The 14,016-nt window shown below is 37.2% G+C and overlaps 1 protein-coding gene across 3 annotated transcripts; it reads right to left on the bottom strand.

Annotated features, from left to right (window-relative positions):
• Positions 1–452: 452 nt before the first annotated feature.
• MADS7 (agamous-like MADS-box protein AGL11) lies at positions 453–8,552 on the bottom strand. Of its 3 annotated transcripts, XM_018818907.2 has the most exons (8): positions 8,365–8,552; positions 7,313–7,526; positions 2,757–2,853; positions 2,021–2,085; positions 1,792–1,891; positions 1,527–1,568; positions 1,384–1,425; positions 453–813 (listed from the first exon to the last, which is right to left on the bottom strand). In XM_018818907.2, the coding sequence occupies exons 2-8, from the start codon at positions 7,492–7,494 to the stop codon at positions 622–624; spliced, it is 720 nt and encodes a 239-aa protein (XP_018674452.2). In that variant the 5' UTR covers positions 7,495–7,526; positions 8,365–8,552; the 3' UTR covers positions 453–621. The 3 variants fall into 3 exon arrangements, with proteins under 3 accessions (XP_018674452.2, XP_065027304.1, XP_009421148.2); XM_065171232.1 differs by lacking the exon at positions 8,365–8,552 and having other exon boundaries at positions 7,313–8,337; XM_009422873.3 differs by lacking the exon at positions 8,365–8,552 and having other exon boundaries at positions 2,757–2,838; positions 7,313–8,331.
• Between the last annotated feature and the right edge of the window lie 5,464 nt (positions 8,553–14,016).

The following is a 14,016-nucleotide window of genomic DNA, read 5'->3' as shown; positions in this document are numbered from 1 at the left end:
GATTTGATCAGCCCATATGATCAAGTGACCCAACCAATGACCTGTTTATAAGTTTTAGCTATTGATTCATAAATTAATTATTTTTTTATTTTACAGTATTTGTATTTATTTTGAGTTTCACTCACCATATGATATACTCATTGATGGGTTTCCAGTTGATGCATACTGAAGATCTATTGGAACTCCATAACGCACGAGGATGAAATGAATGGTGATTGATGCATGATGGACGTGCATCGCAGTTGTAGTAATTAATACAGGTCGATAATTCCTAAAAATAATTAGCGGGTTACACATGCTTGTCAGCTTGCTCTATGTACTATAATTTTTTTCCCACATTATTGATGCATGCAAATGTACTATAACTTTTGCTTCCTATATATATATATATATGAGAGAGAGAGAGAGAGAGAGAGAGAGAGAATGAAAGATGGAAAAGCTTTCCAAAGTCATCTGCAACTGCCATCTAATACAGTTGATATGATTTATGTCAAGACATGTAGTAGTAGTAGTAAGCAACAGGATCTCAAGAAAGACAGTTTGTCAAAGATAATTCTGACTTCTGATATATCTCCATGAACACCTCATAACAACAAGGAAGCTATTCCATAAGAATTAACTTCATGCAGCAGAATCAGTTTTAGTGTCATAGCCAAGATGGAGAGTTGTTTGGTCTTGGTGATGCGAGTAATCGGCTGCTGCCTCCAACATATTTGTGTGGTAGTAGTTCCTGGGATCAAACGTTGGAAGAGTATAATACTCGGTCCCTGCTTGCATAATGCTTAGCTGCTGCGCTCGTTCATTCTCTGCTATCTGAATTAAGTTCAAGAATCAGGTCAGCTTTGAAAGAGCAAGAACCACTTCATCCTCATATTCATATTTGTAGATCATTCAGATGGATGATCAGCAATAGAAGATGATAGATACAACATTGGAGAACATCAGTTGGTAGATGTCTGATGTCAGATAGAGAAAACTACTAGTACTCGCAAAGCAGAATAACCGGTTTCGGTTTCGATCATGAAGTTACAGATACTTGCTTGAAGGCAGATAATAACATGAACAGGTGCTTAGCTCAAAGTGCTGGTCAAGCTTGTGATAAATCATGCTTCTGGAAGGAGATTTAAGTTAGAACTAATTGTTTTGAGAAACTGAGATATAAAAGATGTTACATGACAAAATGTTCTTAATAGAGTTGGTAACAATAAGATTTTGCAGCATTTTGGGGGGTTGATAAGTAGTGCACTAAACTAACCTGTATGATATTTATACTCCATTGTAGCTGCTGTTTATACTGATGCCATAGGAAGTTCCTGAACTTCCTAACACTACCTATCCAAATTACCCTAGAAGGAAGGTTGTGCTTTAGTTTGTGAATATTACCTTGGCTCTCAGGTAGGAATTGTCACTTTGTAGCTCCGATTCCTGCAATTACAAAAGAGAATTAATCTACTGAATCAAAGATCTGCAAGAAACAGATGCAAGGCCACAATGGGGGGGGTTAAGAAGTGATAATTGATGCTTACCCTTTTCTGCATATACTCAATTTCTGCAAACAGCAACTCATGCTTCATGATAGGAAACAGTTTAAGTCAGGGACCAGTTTGAATATATACATACTTCGACTAACCCACTCAACACCTCATAATAGTTTCTTGGGTTATTTACTTATAGTTGATCATGTAGAGTAGAAGTTGTGTCAGATTTGCTCAGTGATCCAAGACAACAGGATGCAGAAATTAGAAGCTAAGAATGGCACATCAACTTCCTTTTCAATAATAGCCAAATTACCTTTTTTGATCTGATCCTTGTGATGCTTCTTTCGAGTCGGTTTTCTAGTTGCTTAAGCTCCTTGACACTTAGAGAACTTAGAGAGTCACCCATTAAGTTCCTGGAAAAAGAAATAATCAAATTGGAACTAGATAGATCCAACATCATTTTGCAAGAGAGAATCTACTTGTCAAGCGAGCTTGTCTAACCTAAGTTTCACTTTATGTCATGAGATAAGATGGTACCATACCGGTTTCCATTTTGTAATATTTGGATCTGGTGGCGCAGTTTTGCAGATTCTTGCTGATAATAGTGCTGCATTGGCAATACAAACCTCCAAATAGGTCAAACAATAGCCTTAAGGAAATAAAAGGATGAGATGACTAGGAACTTATATCTGTAATCTTCAATCTCTTAGAATCTGGCATTCACCAGCATCTGTGGAATCATGTTCTTGGAACTACCGTTGCTTATGTGATTGGCACAATTAATGATGTGCTACTTTGTTGCATCTTTAAAAAGCATTATCCACAATTGTCAAGCAGTAGTACAGTCCTCTTGGCTTAAAAGTGGAACATATGTAGCACAAGTATCTAAAGGATAAATAACTTTTTGAGATGGAATTTTTGGGGTTAGACTTCATGGCACCAACATAATCTTTATGATTTATCTTTCTTTCAAAGAATCATAAAACAATTTGGTACATTAGATTGTGGCTTGTTAGAGGACATTAGATTCTTCATGTACTCATAGGATTAGGTTTCCCTTATGGGTTCTATATGCATATATAATTTACAACCATAAATATCTTATGATGGATATGTTTCTTATTAAGTACAAAGGTCTAGACTCGAAAAACCGGGAAGGTTGAAAAAATAATCATAATTCTCCGATGTCGAAAACCATGAGGCAAGACAAGTTAAGGCTTTTAAGCATAACAAATTTATGATAATTCTAAAAGAAGAGAGAAGGCCACAAAGTCTTACTTGGGAATTGACATCTACAATGGCACCTGAATTTGAACTATCAGCACATGCCTTCTTGTACCTCTCAATTGTTGATTTTATGCTGGAAGACCAATATCTTATAATGTAAATAACTATGAGATTTTACACAGAAAACAGCCATATAAGAGTTAACTTAAGAAACAACAATTTCACTTGATTTACATTAATATTCCATTCTTTTACTTCTCAGGGAACTAAATAAAGATTTCTTCATGAATTTTGTTGTCATATATATATATCCATTTAGAAAGAGAAAACAATGAATCATTCCTCTTGCTTTTGCATGCCAAAGACAGATATTTAGACTGATGAGATTTATATAAACATAGCACATAACCTCTTTTCTTATTGTGATTGCTTTATAACTGAAATAATTGAGCAACTTTAAATATTCTATTAGTAGTGATAAAAGTTGGCTTCAATTTATATATCAAAGTTTCAAGTAATTGCTAATATGTAAGAGAGAACTAATCATAATACCAATAACACTATTGTCAGATATCATAGATCCCTAATGCAAAATGTAGAATGTATATTTGTAGCTGCAGAGTCTAGGGTATGATTTCCAGAAGTACCTGTGTTTTTCCAGGAGACTGGGGAATTCTACTGTATGACTGCCAAAAATACTGATCCACTTGTATCAGGGATGCCAATGAAGTGATGAACAATAACATATGACAAGGTATATTTTCATGAAGATCCCAAAGAGAGATTTCAAGTAGAAGCTATAGAGATCTTTGTCTGAGTAAGGTGGAAGCTTTAAGATCATAAGAGATATAAGACAGCATGCCTCCTGAGATACAGAAAGTAGGTGATCAAATCCTCTATTAAATACTAAACAAAGTCGACTTTGTCTCCGGCTGGTGAAGGATACACATTCCTTTGATTCACACAATATTTGTCGAGTTATGAAGCAACCGGAGAAATATTCCCTATCATATCTTCTCAAGGTCTTATCAACACATGGAACATTTCTCACATGGTGCATCTTCTTGTACATGCATAGAATCCTTGAATTGAGACCAGAGAGAGCCCCTTTGTCATTTTCACGCAGAAAGGACAGTGACGGCCAGGAATTCTTTCCATGCAAGACAAAAGCTGCAGTTAGTGGAGAATACACTAGGGTTCGTTCTGCTACAGAAGGCAAGGTGAAGGAGGTCTAGTACTGACACAATCCTCAAGAAAATGACGGCAATGTTCTCCTCCACTCGTAGCTTGATCTGTGCGACACACTATGGATGGGTCTCTTCCAGTTTGATCTTTAATGGTACAGCTATTCTAGGGTTCAAGTGTATCTTCCTCGAATATCTTTATTCCTGTAGCTACTTACCTACATGCTCTAGGATTTGAGTTCCCTGAGAAGAGGATAAAAGCTGAACATAGTTGATGTGGAATAGAACTTAGCTGACAAATCCAAGATGTTGTCGAGAAAGAAGATGAACTATCTGCTTTTGCTACTACCCCACAAAAAGACCTATACGTAGCCAACTGAGAGAAGCTATGTATTTGGAAACCTATGGGGATCAGAGACTCAAAAACTCCGGATTTGACCAAAGATAAGTGAATAATTGTTGAGCCTCAAAACAGTAGTAGATAAGACATCTTTTTCCCAACAAATGAAAATATATTGAGTAAATATATAGATATTAGGGGTGAAGGTAGTATCTATCATAAGAGACTTTGCTCAGTGGCTTGAACATTGAAGCTGGACGCTACAGGCAGACATTGGATCATAACTTTTCATTTTGCACTTTGAGTTGTGTTCCTATGAATGAAGCAGGTGGTCTAGCAGGATTGACATCAATAATATTTTGGTATTTAAGGAAATTTCCCTGAAATATGGTGATTGATTACTTCTGATTAGTCTATAGCCAACTACTACTTTGGATATCAGTATCATTTCCAGAAAGCCATCATATCAATGTAATGGCTAATTCAAAGAATTAAACTGCCCAAAAATTACTCATTACTTCCTGCATGATGAACTTAGTTAGATGACTCAGTTTCAACAATGATCAGTGTAATAACACTGAAAGGATTCCAAGTAAATCAGGTACAAGATCAACATGTCCTGTTATTTTCTGTATGATTTTCTTTTTTCTTATTACAAGAATTTGGTATCAACTATGGTGCCAAGAATGATAAGTATAAGAAGTTTCACATGTTCATAGTGTGAGCAAATTTTGAGTTGTGTTTATATAATTACCTTTTTTCAAGGGAAATTGGAGTAAAAAGCCCAACAGGTAGTGAAATGAATGAATATGTAGATGAAGAGAAGAGGATGGAAGTACTTCTGAATGAATTAGATAAAGGATGAAAAGAAAATGAAAGGTAATAGAATGGAAGGAGGAGAGAAAAAGAGAAAAGGATTGTGGACAATAGAATCAAGTTAACATCATATATATTCCTTCTCCATAATTCTTACCAATTTTCAAATGTAACAATGAAAATTGTTTGATGTTATGCCAAGCAATGTATGGAATCTCGTACAAGCACTACTACAGTGTAATATTGTACTACTGTAACACGTTCCGTCTGGTACCGAACGATCCGCGTATCGATATACCGTCGAACTGGTACGTACTGCCCATACGGAACGGTACCATTCGGTATTGCATATCATGATGCCAAACACTAACTAACTATTTGTGTTATTAACTATGTCAGGATAAAGATACTAATCTCTATATGCATCTACATAACTGCTCCATAGAAGCCAATATTTTTGTAGTCTATTTGATCCACAAGATGACTGCAAGGCCATTATGCTTGCACACTAATCCACTAACATCAAATATTTCTATTAAACTCCAAGGAATACCACCTCAAATGGTGTCTATCTATCTACATATCATGTCGAATCACCCAAATATAAGTAATTGTAATAGCAACATTCTTTCTTTTCTACTGTTTATATTTTAGCAAAGATAAGATCGAGGATAAGAAGAAAAGAGCAGGTGAAGTTGGCAGGAAAATATCACCACCTCCATCACACCAAATAAGCTTCACTGTTTAGCTTGTCAAGCAGAGAACTGCTGGGTTCGATCTTCATAAAGTAGCTTCAGATCTTTGCCCTCCTAACCTTTTGTTATCATCCCGTTGAGCTGGCAATGAGGTTAAGGTTTCGTCAAAAAAGCAAGACAAGATACATAAAGGTAAGCCCTTGGGAGAATACAAATGTACGCATGACACACCACCCCCCACAGGTGTGGAAATGACGTGAAGGACGCAGCGCCCGAGAAATAGAACGCTTCCACGTTCAAAGTAATCATCATCACGTAGTACAGATGTCCCAGTGGCAGTGATCCCCACAGGGAGATGAAAAAGAGAGGACATAGCACCAGAAGGGAAACCGAGTTTAGAGTATCCACAGTTTCCCTGGTGGTGTTAGGAGAAGTCCGAACCCTAAGAAAGATCAAAACTTTGAGAGAGGTTAAGAAAAGGAGAGAAAAATGTGTAGGACTTCTGTTCAGTGTATTCTGGGTAAGCTTTGGAAGTTCTAAGAAATAAAATATTGGAGGAGAGATGGGAAACAAGTGCACGGGCCAATGTAGATGGAAAGAGTACAGTGTCTGAGCTATATTTGTGTGGGGAGCTAGAATGATGGCTTGATCTTGAAGGTATGATCAACGATCCACCTTAGGAGGGGTCACCAATGTAGAGTGCAATCCATTTAAAGGAGGCCTCTTTCTGGAAATGGCAGCCTATGGATTTCTGCCGTGGAGAAATCACAAGGGACCAACAAAAAACATCATATGCTACATATTTGAACCCACTCCACACACAGGAATAGAGATTTGACAAGGCAAAGCCAAACACGAGGAAGGAAAGAGCAAAGAGGAAGAAGAAGAAGAAAGAAGCCCAAGATTTCTGTCACCAGAAATAGTTTCTAGGTTGTACAAGGCCCTACAATATCCTGAGATATGTGAGGCAGATGCATATGGCATGTGATAACAAGGAGTTCTAGATATTGCAAATGGCGAAAAACTAGCAATACAGATGGGGAACATTCTCAGCAACTGTTTAAAGCTGACAGCCTTATCATGATGCTTCAGATTTGAACCCTAGCTGAACATTCATCTGTAGAGATATGGATTGACTTCTCGATGCATCTAGAATTTTTTTGCTGTGTATGTATGCATATCAAATGATTCCAGAAGAAACAACAACCGATATCTACCTGCCTTCTTTTTTTCTAACTCCTAAGAACACATATTAATTCATGGAAAACATAATTAAAACCTCATCAGAAGTTAATGTGAATTTAGATCAATCTTATCTCCTCATAAACATGAATCCTCATAAATCTATATGTGTCCAGTTCGGATTCCTCTTACCAGTAAATTCTTGAAAAACGACCACCTCTTTCTTACTCGATTATCAAGTAAAAGCTCATGAAATTCTATCTCCTCATAAACATGAATCCTCATAAATCTCCTCCGATTGTTATGTTTTTAATGATGAAGACAATACGTACTCATTGGAGAGGAAAAAAGATCATAGCATGAAATGTAGAATTCAGCAAACCGACATACTTGTTGTTGGAGTACTCGTAAAGTCTGCCGCGGCTGGAGAACACGATCAGGGCGATCTCGGCATCACAAAGCACAGACAATTCATAAGCTTTCTTCAGCAACCCGTTCCTCCGCTTGCAGAATGTGACTTGGCGATTGGTGGTGTTCTCGATCCTCTTGATCTCAATCTTACCCCTTCCCATCTCTTTGATCTCTTTGGTGAACCGAGGTTGAGCTGGAAAAAAGAAGATTTCCGGTCTTAATGACAATAAAAGAAACATAATTTTGAATCAAATCAAGAGTAAGGAGTTCTTTTGTCGTCTGTAATGGTATACTCCGTAATCTGACCTGCTCATATCTTACAAGAAGACCAAGTTGAATTTAGCTGAATTAACTTTTACGAAACTGATGGATTAATTCTACTAAGTTAAGGGCCAAAATTGAGCTAGAAAACAACATAAAGAGGTTTGAGCTGTAAAATTAAGTAGAACAATACAAATTGAAGTTAAAAAAAAATCCCTAAAATTGTTTCGAAGGAAGCTATTCTGAATTGTACCGAAAATATGAGGTCGAGAGATGGCCATGATTCTCATCTGAGAGACAGATTCATTTGTTTTACCATGCCCAAGCGAAATCCCTAAGCATCTTAAGCAATAGATAAAAGTAGTGAATCTTACCAGAGATTATCAGTAAAGATTCGTTTTGAAGTGTGATATCTCGCAGAAGCTAAGAACACACCAAGCAAATGCCAAGAAAACAAGAAATCATGGTTACTCAAGAACCGAAGCTGTCAATACAAACTCCCTCCAAGAACTTTCATGATGCCACTCCCAAAAACAAAAGAACGAAACAACAACAAATCGATCTCTACTTCCTACATAATTCGAGCTTGACAAGAAATCAAGGTTACTCGAGCATCAGAGTTACCACCACAAATTATCTTCAAGCAAACCATCCATGATGACGTGAGAAAGCACAAAAAAACCATCAGAACACCCACTCCCTAAACTAAAAATGAAATCTTCAGGACAAAAGAAGCGGAAAACACTAGATCTTCTCCAAGTAATCATGACCTTCTTCCTAATTAGAAGCCCAGCCCTAATCTCCTTCAGTATCGGAGCCTAGGCTTTGCCTCGCCGGGGTCCTCGGGATCCACCAGAGGACTGAGGAGAAGAAGAGAGGGGAAGCCAGACTGCATGGACGCCGCAGCGGCCTCCTTTTAACGAGAGCTGTCATTGTATCTTGTCCCTCCCCTCCGAAGATGGAGAGCGAGCTCACTCAGCACCTCGTTTCTTTTTGTCTCTTTTGGCCTTCATGTGCGGTGTTCCTGAGGAACACTTGACGCAGGTTGGGACAGGGACGAAAAGACTCGGCAAGCCTTTTGCACGTGCGGCGGTCCGGTCCGGGTGCTCCCCACCGAGGGTGAGTTTAGCTGAACCTGAACCGACAGATCAAGAGACGTGGACCACTACAAGCCGCATGATTGGTGGGTCGGGCCTAACAGTGTTAGTTTCAAGAAACACATGATTATATATAATTTAATTATAAATTATCTTTTTTAAGCACAACTCATTAAATTTTTAAATCATTAATTTAAAATACTTAGGCACAATACAATAATGATTCACTTGAGTTACTCGAATTCAAGTTCTTGCTACTTGTGATGTGGAACTAAATAAAAGTAATATATGGCTAGGCTAGGCTTCGTGTTATGAGGTATTATTGTGATGTTTATTATGACTTTAATCATTGACTTAATATATTTAAACCACTTAGCTAAAATATTTAAGCTTGACTTGGGGGTAATATAGCCATTGTACTTTTATCTACTATCAATGTAAAACTAAGTCAAACTATTACATAAATAATTTTTTATTTGTAATATAAATAATATAATATTTTAATGATATCATAAATAAAAAATAATCTAAAGATAAGACAAGGCTTACTGATAATAAATCAAGTTGTATGAAGTTATCACATTACTAGCCCAAAACATAGATAATATATGCCATGGCCCATATATATATATATATATATATATATATATACATTCCTCTAAAGTTTATGAATTGTATATTATCTCCTCCAATTTTAGGTTAAGCTAAGTAATTTTCATAATTGTCCTTCTAAGTGTGGAAAACGAGAAGCCAAATAGTTGGTGAAAGTGTAAGAGATATCTTAATATTTTTAAACTAATTGATTACTACAATTAATTGAGATTATTCTGAGGGTTTTAGATGAATGCTAACAAAAGTTATATGTGCATTATTCATATATTTAAAGGGATAAACGTAATATCAAAGTGATATATGTTATATTAAAATTTAAAGGGACAAATATGCTATTTTCGAACTTTAGAAGAAAAGATATGTAAATTTTCTGATATAAGAGAGAGAGAGAGAGAGAGAGAGAGAGCACTGGGAAATGGCAGCGAACTAGTGATTGGATGGCCCAGGATTGAGCACGTCCTGTCAGAGATCACAGTGACATCCTTGATGGATTTCACTTGCCTGAGATTGTAGAGAGATCTGTAGAGAGAGGTATGAATCGGTGGTGGCGATCCAAGCAGTGCAGCTCTAATATCCGGGAGAAGAATCTTGTAAGTATGAGGTCAATATATTGAGAAGACCAGTGCTTGGCGCAGGGTGTGGACTACCATGTGATACGAATATTAACGCTGTTCGGAACATATGCGCATCCTGCTTGGCTGCGTTGTCGAGCCTTTTCATCGTCGGACATGTGATTTAATGCATGACTGACAGTTGATTCATTGGATGAGAATCCAGCATATATTGCTTTCGGATTTACGAATCTACTTTAATGTTTGTGAAGCTTTTGTCCTCAGTTTTTCGGATTCAGCTTCAAGCTCACTGTGCCCATTTCATCCACAGAACAAAGCCATGAAGAAAAAAGAAGATATTGTTCTTCTGTGGGGGAATCAAAACAACAAGGGACTCGGAGAAGAATATCTTTTAGGGTTTTCGATTGGCTTATGCTTCATTCTTTTCATTTTCCTTTCCTGGAGTTCATGTGGAAGAATGACAATGGCATACATATATCACGCACGGTAGATGTGTACATGGTTGCAGACACTTGTCTTCTTCTATTACTAGGACTTGAAAGTGTTCTATAGTAAGTAAAATATATTTATGAGAACAAATGAATATCTAAGGATTATGCTAATGGAGATTCTCGATCTGTTGGAGACATCAAATCAAATAATTTCATGGAATAGAAGAAGCATGGACACTTCTGCTAAGGACCATTCGTTTAGAATGTTGCGTTCAGAATATGCTTGTGATAGTAATCGTCAGGAGATAATGATAACTGAGAGCATATATGATACAACATGTACAGAGTTAGAAACCTAATCAAGGAAGAACAACAATACTGCAACCCATGGTAAGCTCATGACTTCTGCACAGAGTTCTCAGAAAAGGTTAACAACTTAAAGCTTTCACAGGGAAGAAAGTAGCAAAAGTTTGCTTGTATATCATCAACATGGTTGTGAATCAACGAAGCAATTGGCTCAAAAGATTATAAATATATATATCCTTGAAATAAGTGAGAACCTATCACTTGAAAGAGAGGGCTAGAGAAAGAGATGTATATATATACACACACTTAAGTAGACTATGATTGAATCTTTAGATGCATGAATGTAGGTTATACATATATGATAAATAGTGATACTGCAAATCATTGTTGTTCTTCCTCATGTATGATAATGAATGGCTACTAAAATTGCTTGAAGATAGTATAAAATTCATAGATGTCCCATCAATCCTCAAGTTTGGAAAATATCTATCTTGTAGGTGGGAGGTCAATTTCTATTTCCAAATTTCTAGCTAAGACAAACTTGTTATATCTGTTTGATTTCCTCTCTTAGAGATCGTGTAAATATAGATCTTTGTGGTCTCCCAAGAGTTCATTGGATGAGCTTCTTAACCTAACTTGTATACGTAGTTATATGTTATATGTGGATCTAACAAGTTCAAGATCTATGCCACTTTAAATGGCTTATCAATGAAAAGGAGTGACAAAAAGAATGCCTAAAGAAAGGTGAAGAACATGAAAGATCAGTGGAGTGCCCAAAAAACCTCAAAATGAGATAATATAGATCTACTTCTGAAGATACAAGAGGAAAAAAAAAATATAACATCACCTATACTAATAATTTTCTTTAAAAGTAGAGCCCATTTTAGCTTTATATTTATTCCATTACAATATCAAGGCTTACTAAAAGAATGGATTATTTCTTGAGGCCTTCATTTTGACATGCGTACCCCATCAGTGTTTGTCTGCACACATATCTTCTCCACCTTGTTGTGCATGGGAAAGAGAGTATGGACTTTTGTTGTTGGACAATCTACTTTTCACCATTACTACGATGTAAACTTGCCTGCTACATTCCTTTATTACCCTTCCTGAGAAGGACCACTTCCTTTTTGCTTCCTTCTTCCCTTTCTTTCACCATCTCCAAGTATTGTACAATGCTGCTTTTGCTCACTTTACTGCAGATTACTCCCATTACTGTGGGGTAGTTGGCCTTGTAAATTGGCCATGTGAAGAAGAATATCTTCCTTCATGCAAGTTGACAAGCTTCAAGTCTTTAGTGGGCACCATATCATTTGATTTCCAGTGACCTTTCTTGGTTGTTCTACAGCATTTAAAAGAGAGGAAGAACATTCTCTCCTTATGAAACTTCTGGTGTAGTGTTATGCTAAAAATCTATCCAACTCATAGAGGCCTCTGAAATGTCAGTGGTTAAAGGTTGATAGATTTTTACTTTTGCTTCCACTACCTTCTTTCATGATTGAAGTTGAAGAAATTTGAGGTACATAGACAATTAAAGCAAGTTAGTCCTGACAGTGAACTAAACCAAAATACTGCTACAAGTTGGTAGTAGTCACCCTTAACATTGGGGCATTTCGGATAGGGATGCCTGTGAACTATCTATTGTTCATGCATGAGCATCAATGGCAGGTTTGCTAAAAGAATTCTAACCAGCTGAAGAGTTCAGAGAACAAAACGACAGTGTTTGATGTATCTAAAAGAGAGCTCCACATGGAGACATGTTGGTCTTGCGGTTGTTCTTTCACTTAGGTGGTCATGTCTGAGCTCAGGAAGCCAATGCTTAACTGCTCAAATAAAATGCAACTTGAATCAAGAACATCTTCTCCATAGCATACTAATGCTCATCTGGTTCTTACAGTTGTGTTTGAGTTCAAGAAGCTGACACTTAAAACTCCTCTGATGAAGCACAACTCAGACATTCCAATCCATCATCATGAGAGGCAATTGAATATTGTATTTAAAGTGTGGTTCCAAGGAATCTTAACCCATCACTTCATCCACTGAAAGTATTCACATGCTAATAGATAGATAGAGAGAGAGAGAGAGTCACTTGCATTCCAATTTGAGGTAAGCAGCCTCTGCACCTAGACAAGGTCATGGGGAGCAGACCTGAAAGAAGCACTGAGATACAAGTTATGGTCCAAAGGAAATACACAGAACTGATGGGATATGACTGATTGATGGACTCTTTGTTCTATGTTCTCTGCGGCTGAAGAGATCAGTGCGCAGCGGATGCCAACAGTTCAATATGGAATCCTCAAGCCCCAGGTTTACTTGAACTCCTTTGCCCAAACCACCACCACCACCACTACCACATCCCTTACAAGCATTGCCAAGGAACATAAAAGTGGATGCCAATCAACCATAGATTAATTAGACTGAATCCAACAGTCTTTATGTTATTATCACATACCAAGTAAGAGTAAACTCAAGCCAAACCAGCTATCCCAGATCTTTGATTAGGCACAAGATCATAATTATCAATTATAATACAGACAAGTAGGATCAGCTTATATTTGCTCTCTTTACCAAACCAATTCAGGATATTCAGCAGCTGGAGAATACTGGTATGAGAACTTAGAATTTACACCACAGAAAGATCTGTACCTAAGAATCACATTTACATGTACAAGTGCTCAGAAATTATTCACTGTATAGAACACATTAACTATCAGTTCTGAGAACCCGCCAGTGTCACATCACACACCTATGTGATGATAATTACTTCTGTGTCAACAGTGCAATTATCAGTGGGAGCATTGGATGCTAGTAGCATCTTCCTTTCAGAAATGGTTGAGAAGGCCTGAGTTAGTGGTGTCTCCTATACCTCCATTGTTGAGACATCCATAGACTACAGCACTTGCATTACTTCCGTGCATCATCAATGGTGAATTGAGAAATTGAAGTTAGTGAACAATCTTAAACCTTTAGGATTAGGATTCTAAACTTCATCTTTGTAGTTTTCCAAAGGAAACAGTCAAAGCTTAGCTTTGCAGATATCATCAAAATTTCTGAAGCAGTATGATTACATACTGCTTGAACTCAAAATTTTCAGAATAGAAAAGCTCAGTGTCATCTTCGTTTTCTCTCGCAAAAACTTGGCTGCAAAAACTAGCTTTTTGATCGTATAAACCCAGAGGCTGTTCTTAGCTCAATTCTAAAAGCTCTGCGACCATTACATTGCAGCAGATAATGTTGCGGTCCCAAGTGAAATAGGAAGAGCTTCCTTCCAAGCAAATCAAAACGCCAGCACATATGAACTGTTCTTTAGATTTCTACACAGTAACCACAACATCCTTCCGCAAGGGAATACAAATCAAAGAGCCACCATGAAACTTGCACAAGCTTTTCCCTTTATTAAACTA

The sequence above is a fragment of the Musa acuminata genome, chromosome BXJ3-10 (genome assembly GCF_036884655.1).
Source record: "Musa acuminata AAA Group cultivar baxijiao chromosome BXJ3-10, Cavendish_Baxijiao_AAA, whole genome shotgun sequence".
Lineage (NCBI taxonomy): Eukaryota > Viridiplantae > Streptophyta > Magnoliopsida > Zingiberales > Musaceae > Musa > Musa acuminata.
This window is presented reverse-complemented; position numbering and strand designations above follow the sequence as displayed.

Excerpts from the sequence above, each read along its gene's own strand:
- MADS7 (XM_065171232.1), bottom strand. The coding sequence starts at position 7,572 with ATGTTTCTTTTATTGTCATTAAGACCGGAAATCTTCTTTTTTCCAGCT. Across the intron at positions 1,892-2,020 it reads ATATTACAAAATGGAAACCG|GAACTTAATGGGTGACTCTC; the intron begins GTATGGTACCAT and ends TTCTTTTTCCAG. Across the intron at positions 1,426-1,526 it reads TTGAGTATATGCAGAAAAGG|GAATCGGAGCTACAAAGTGA; the intron begins GTAAGCATCAAT and ends TTGTAATTGCAG.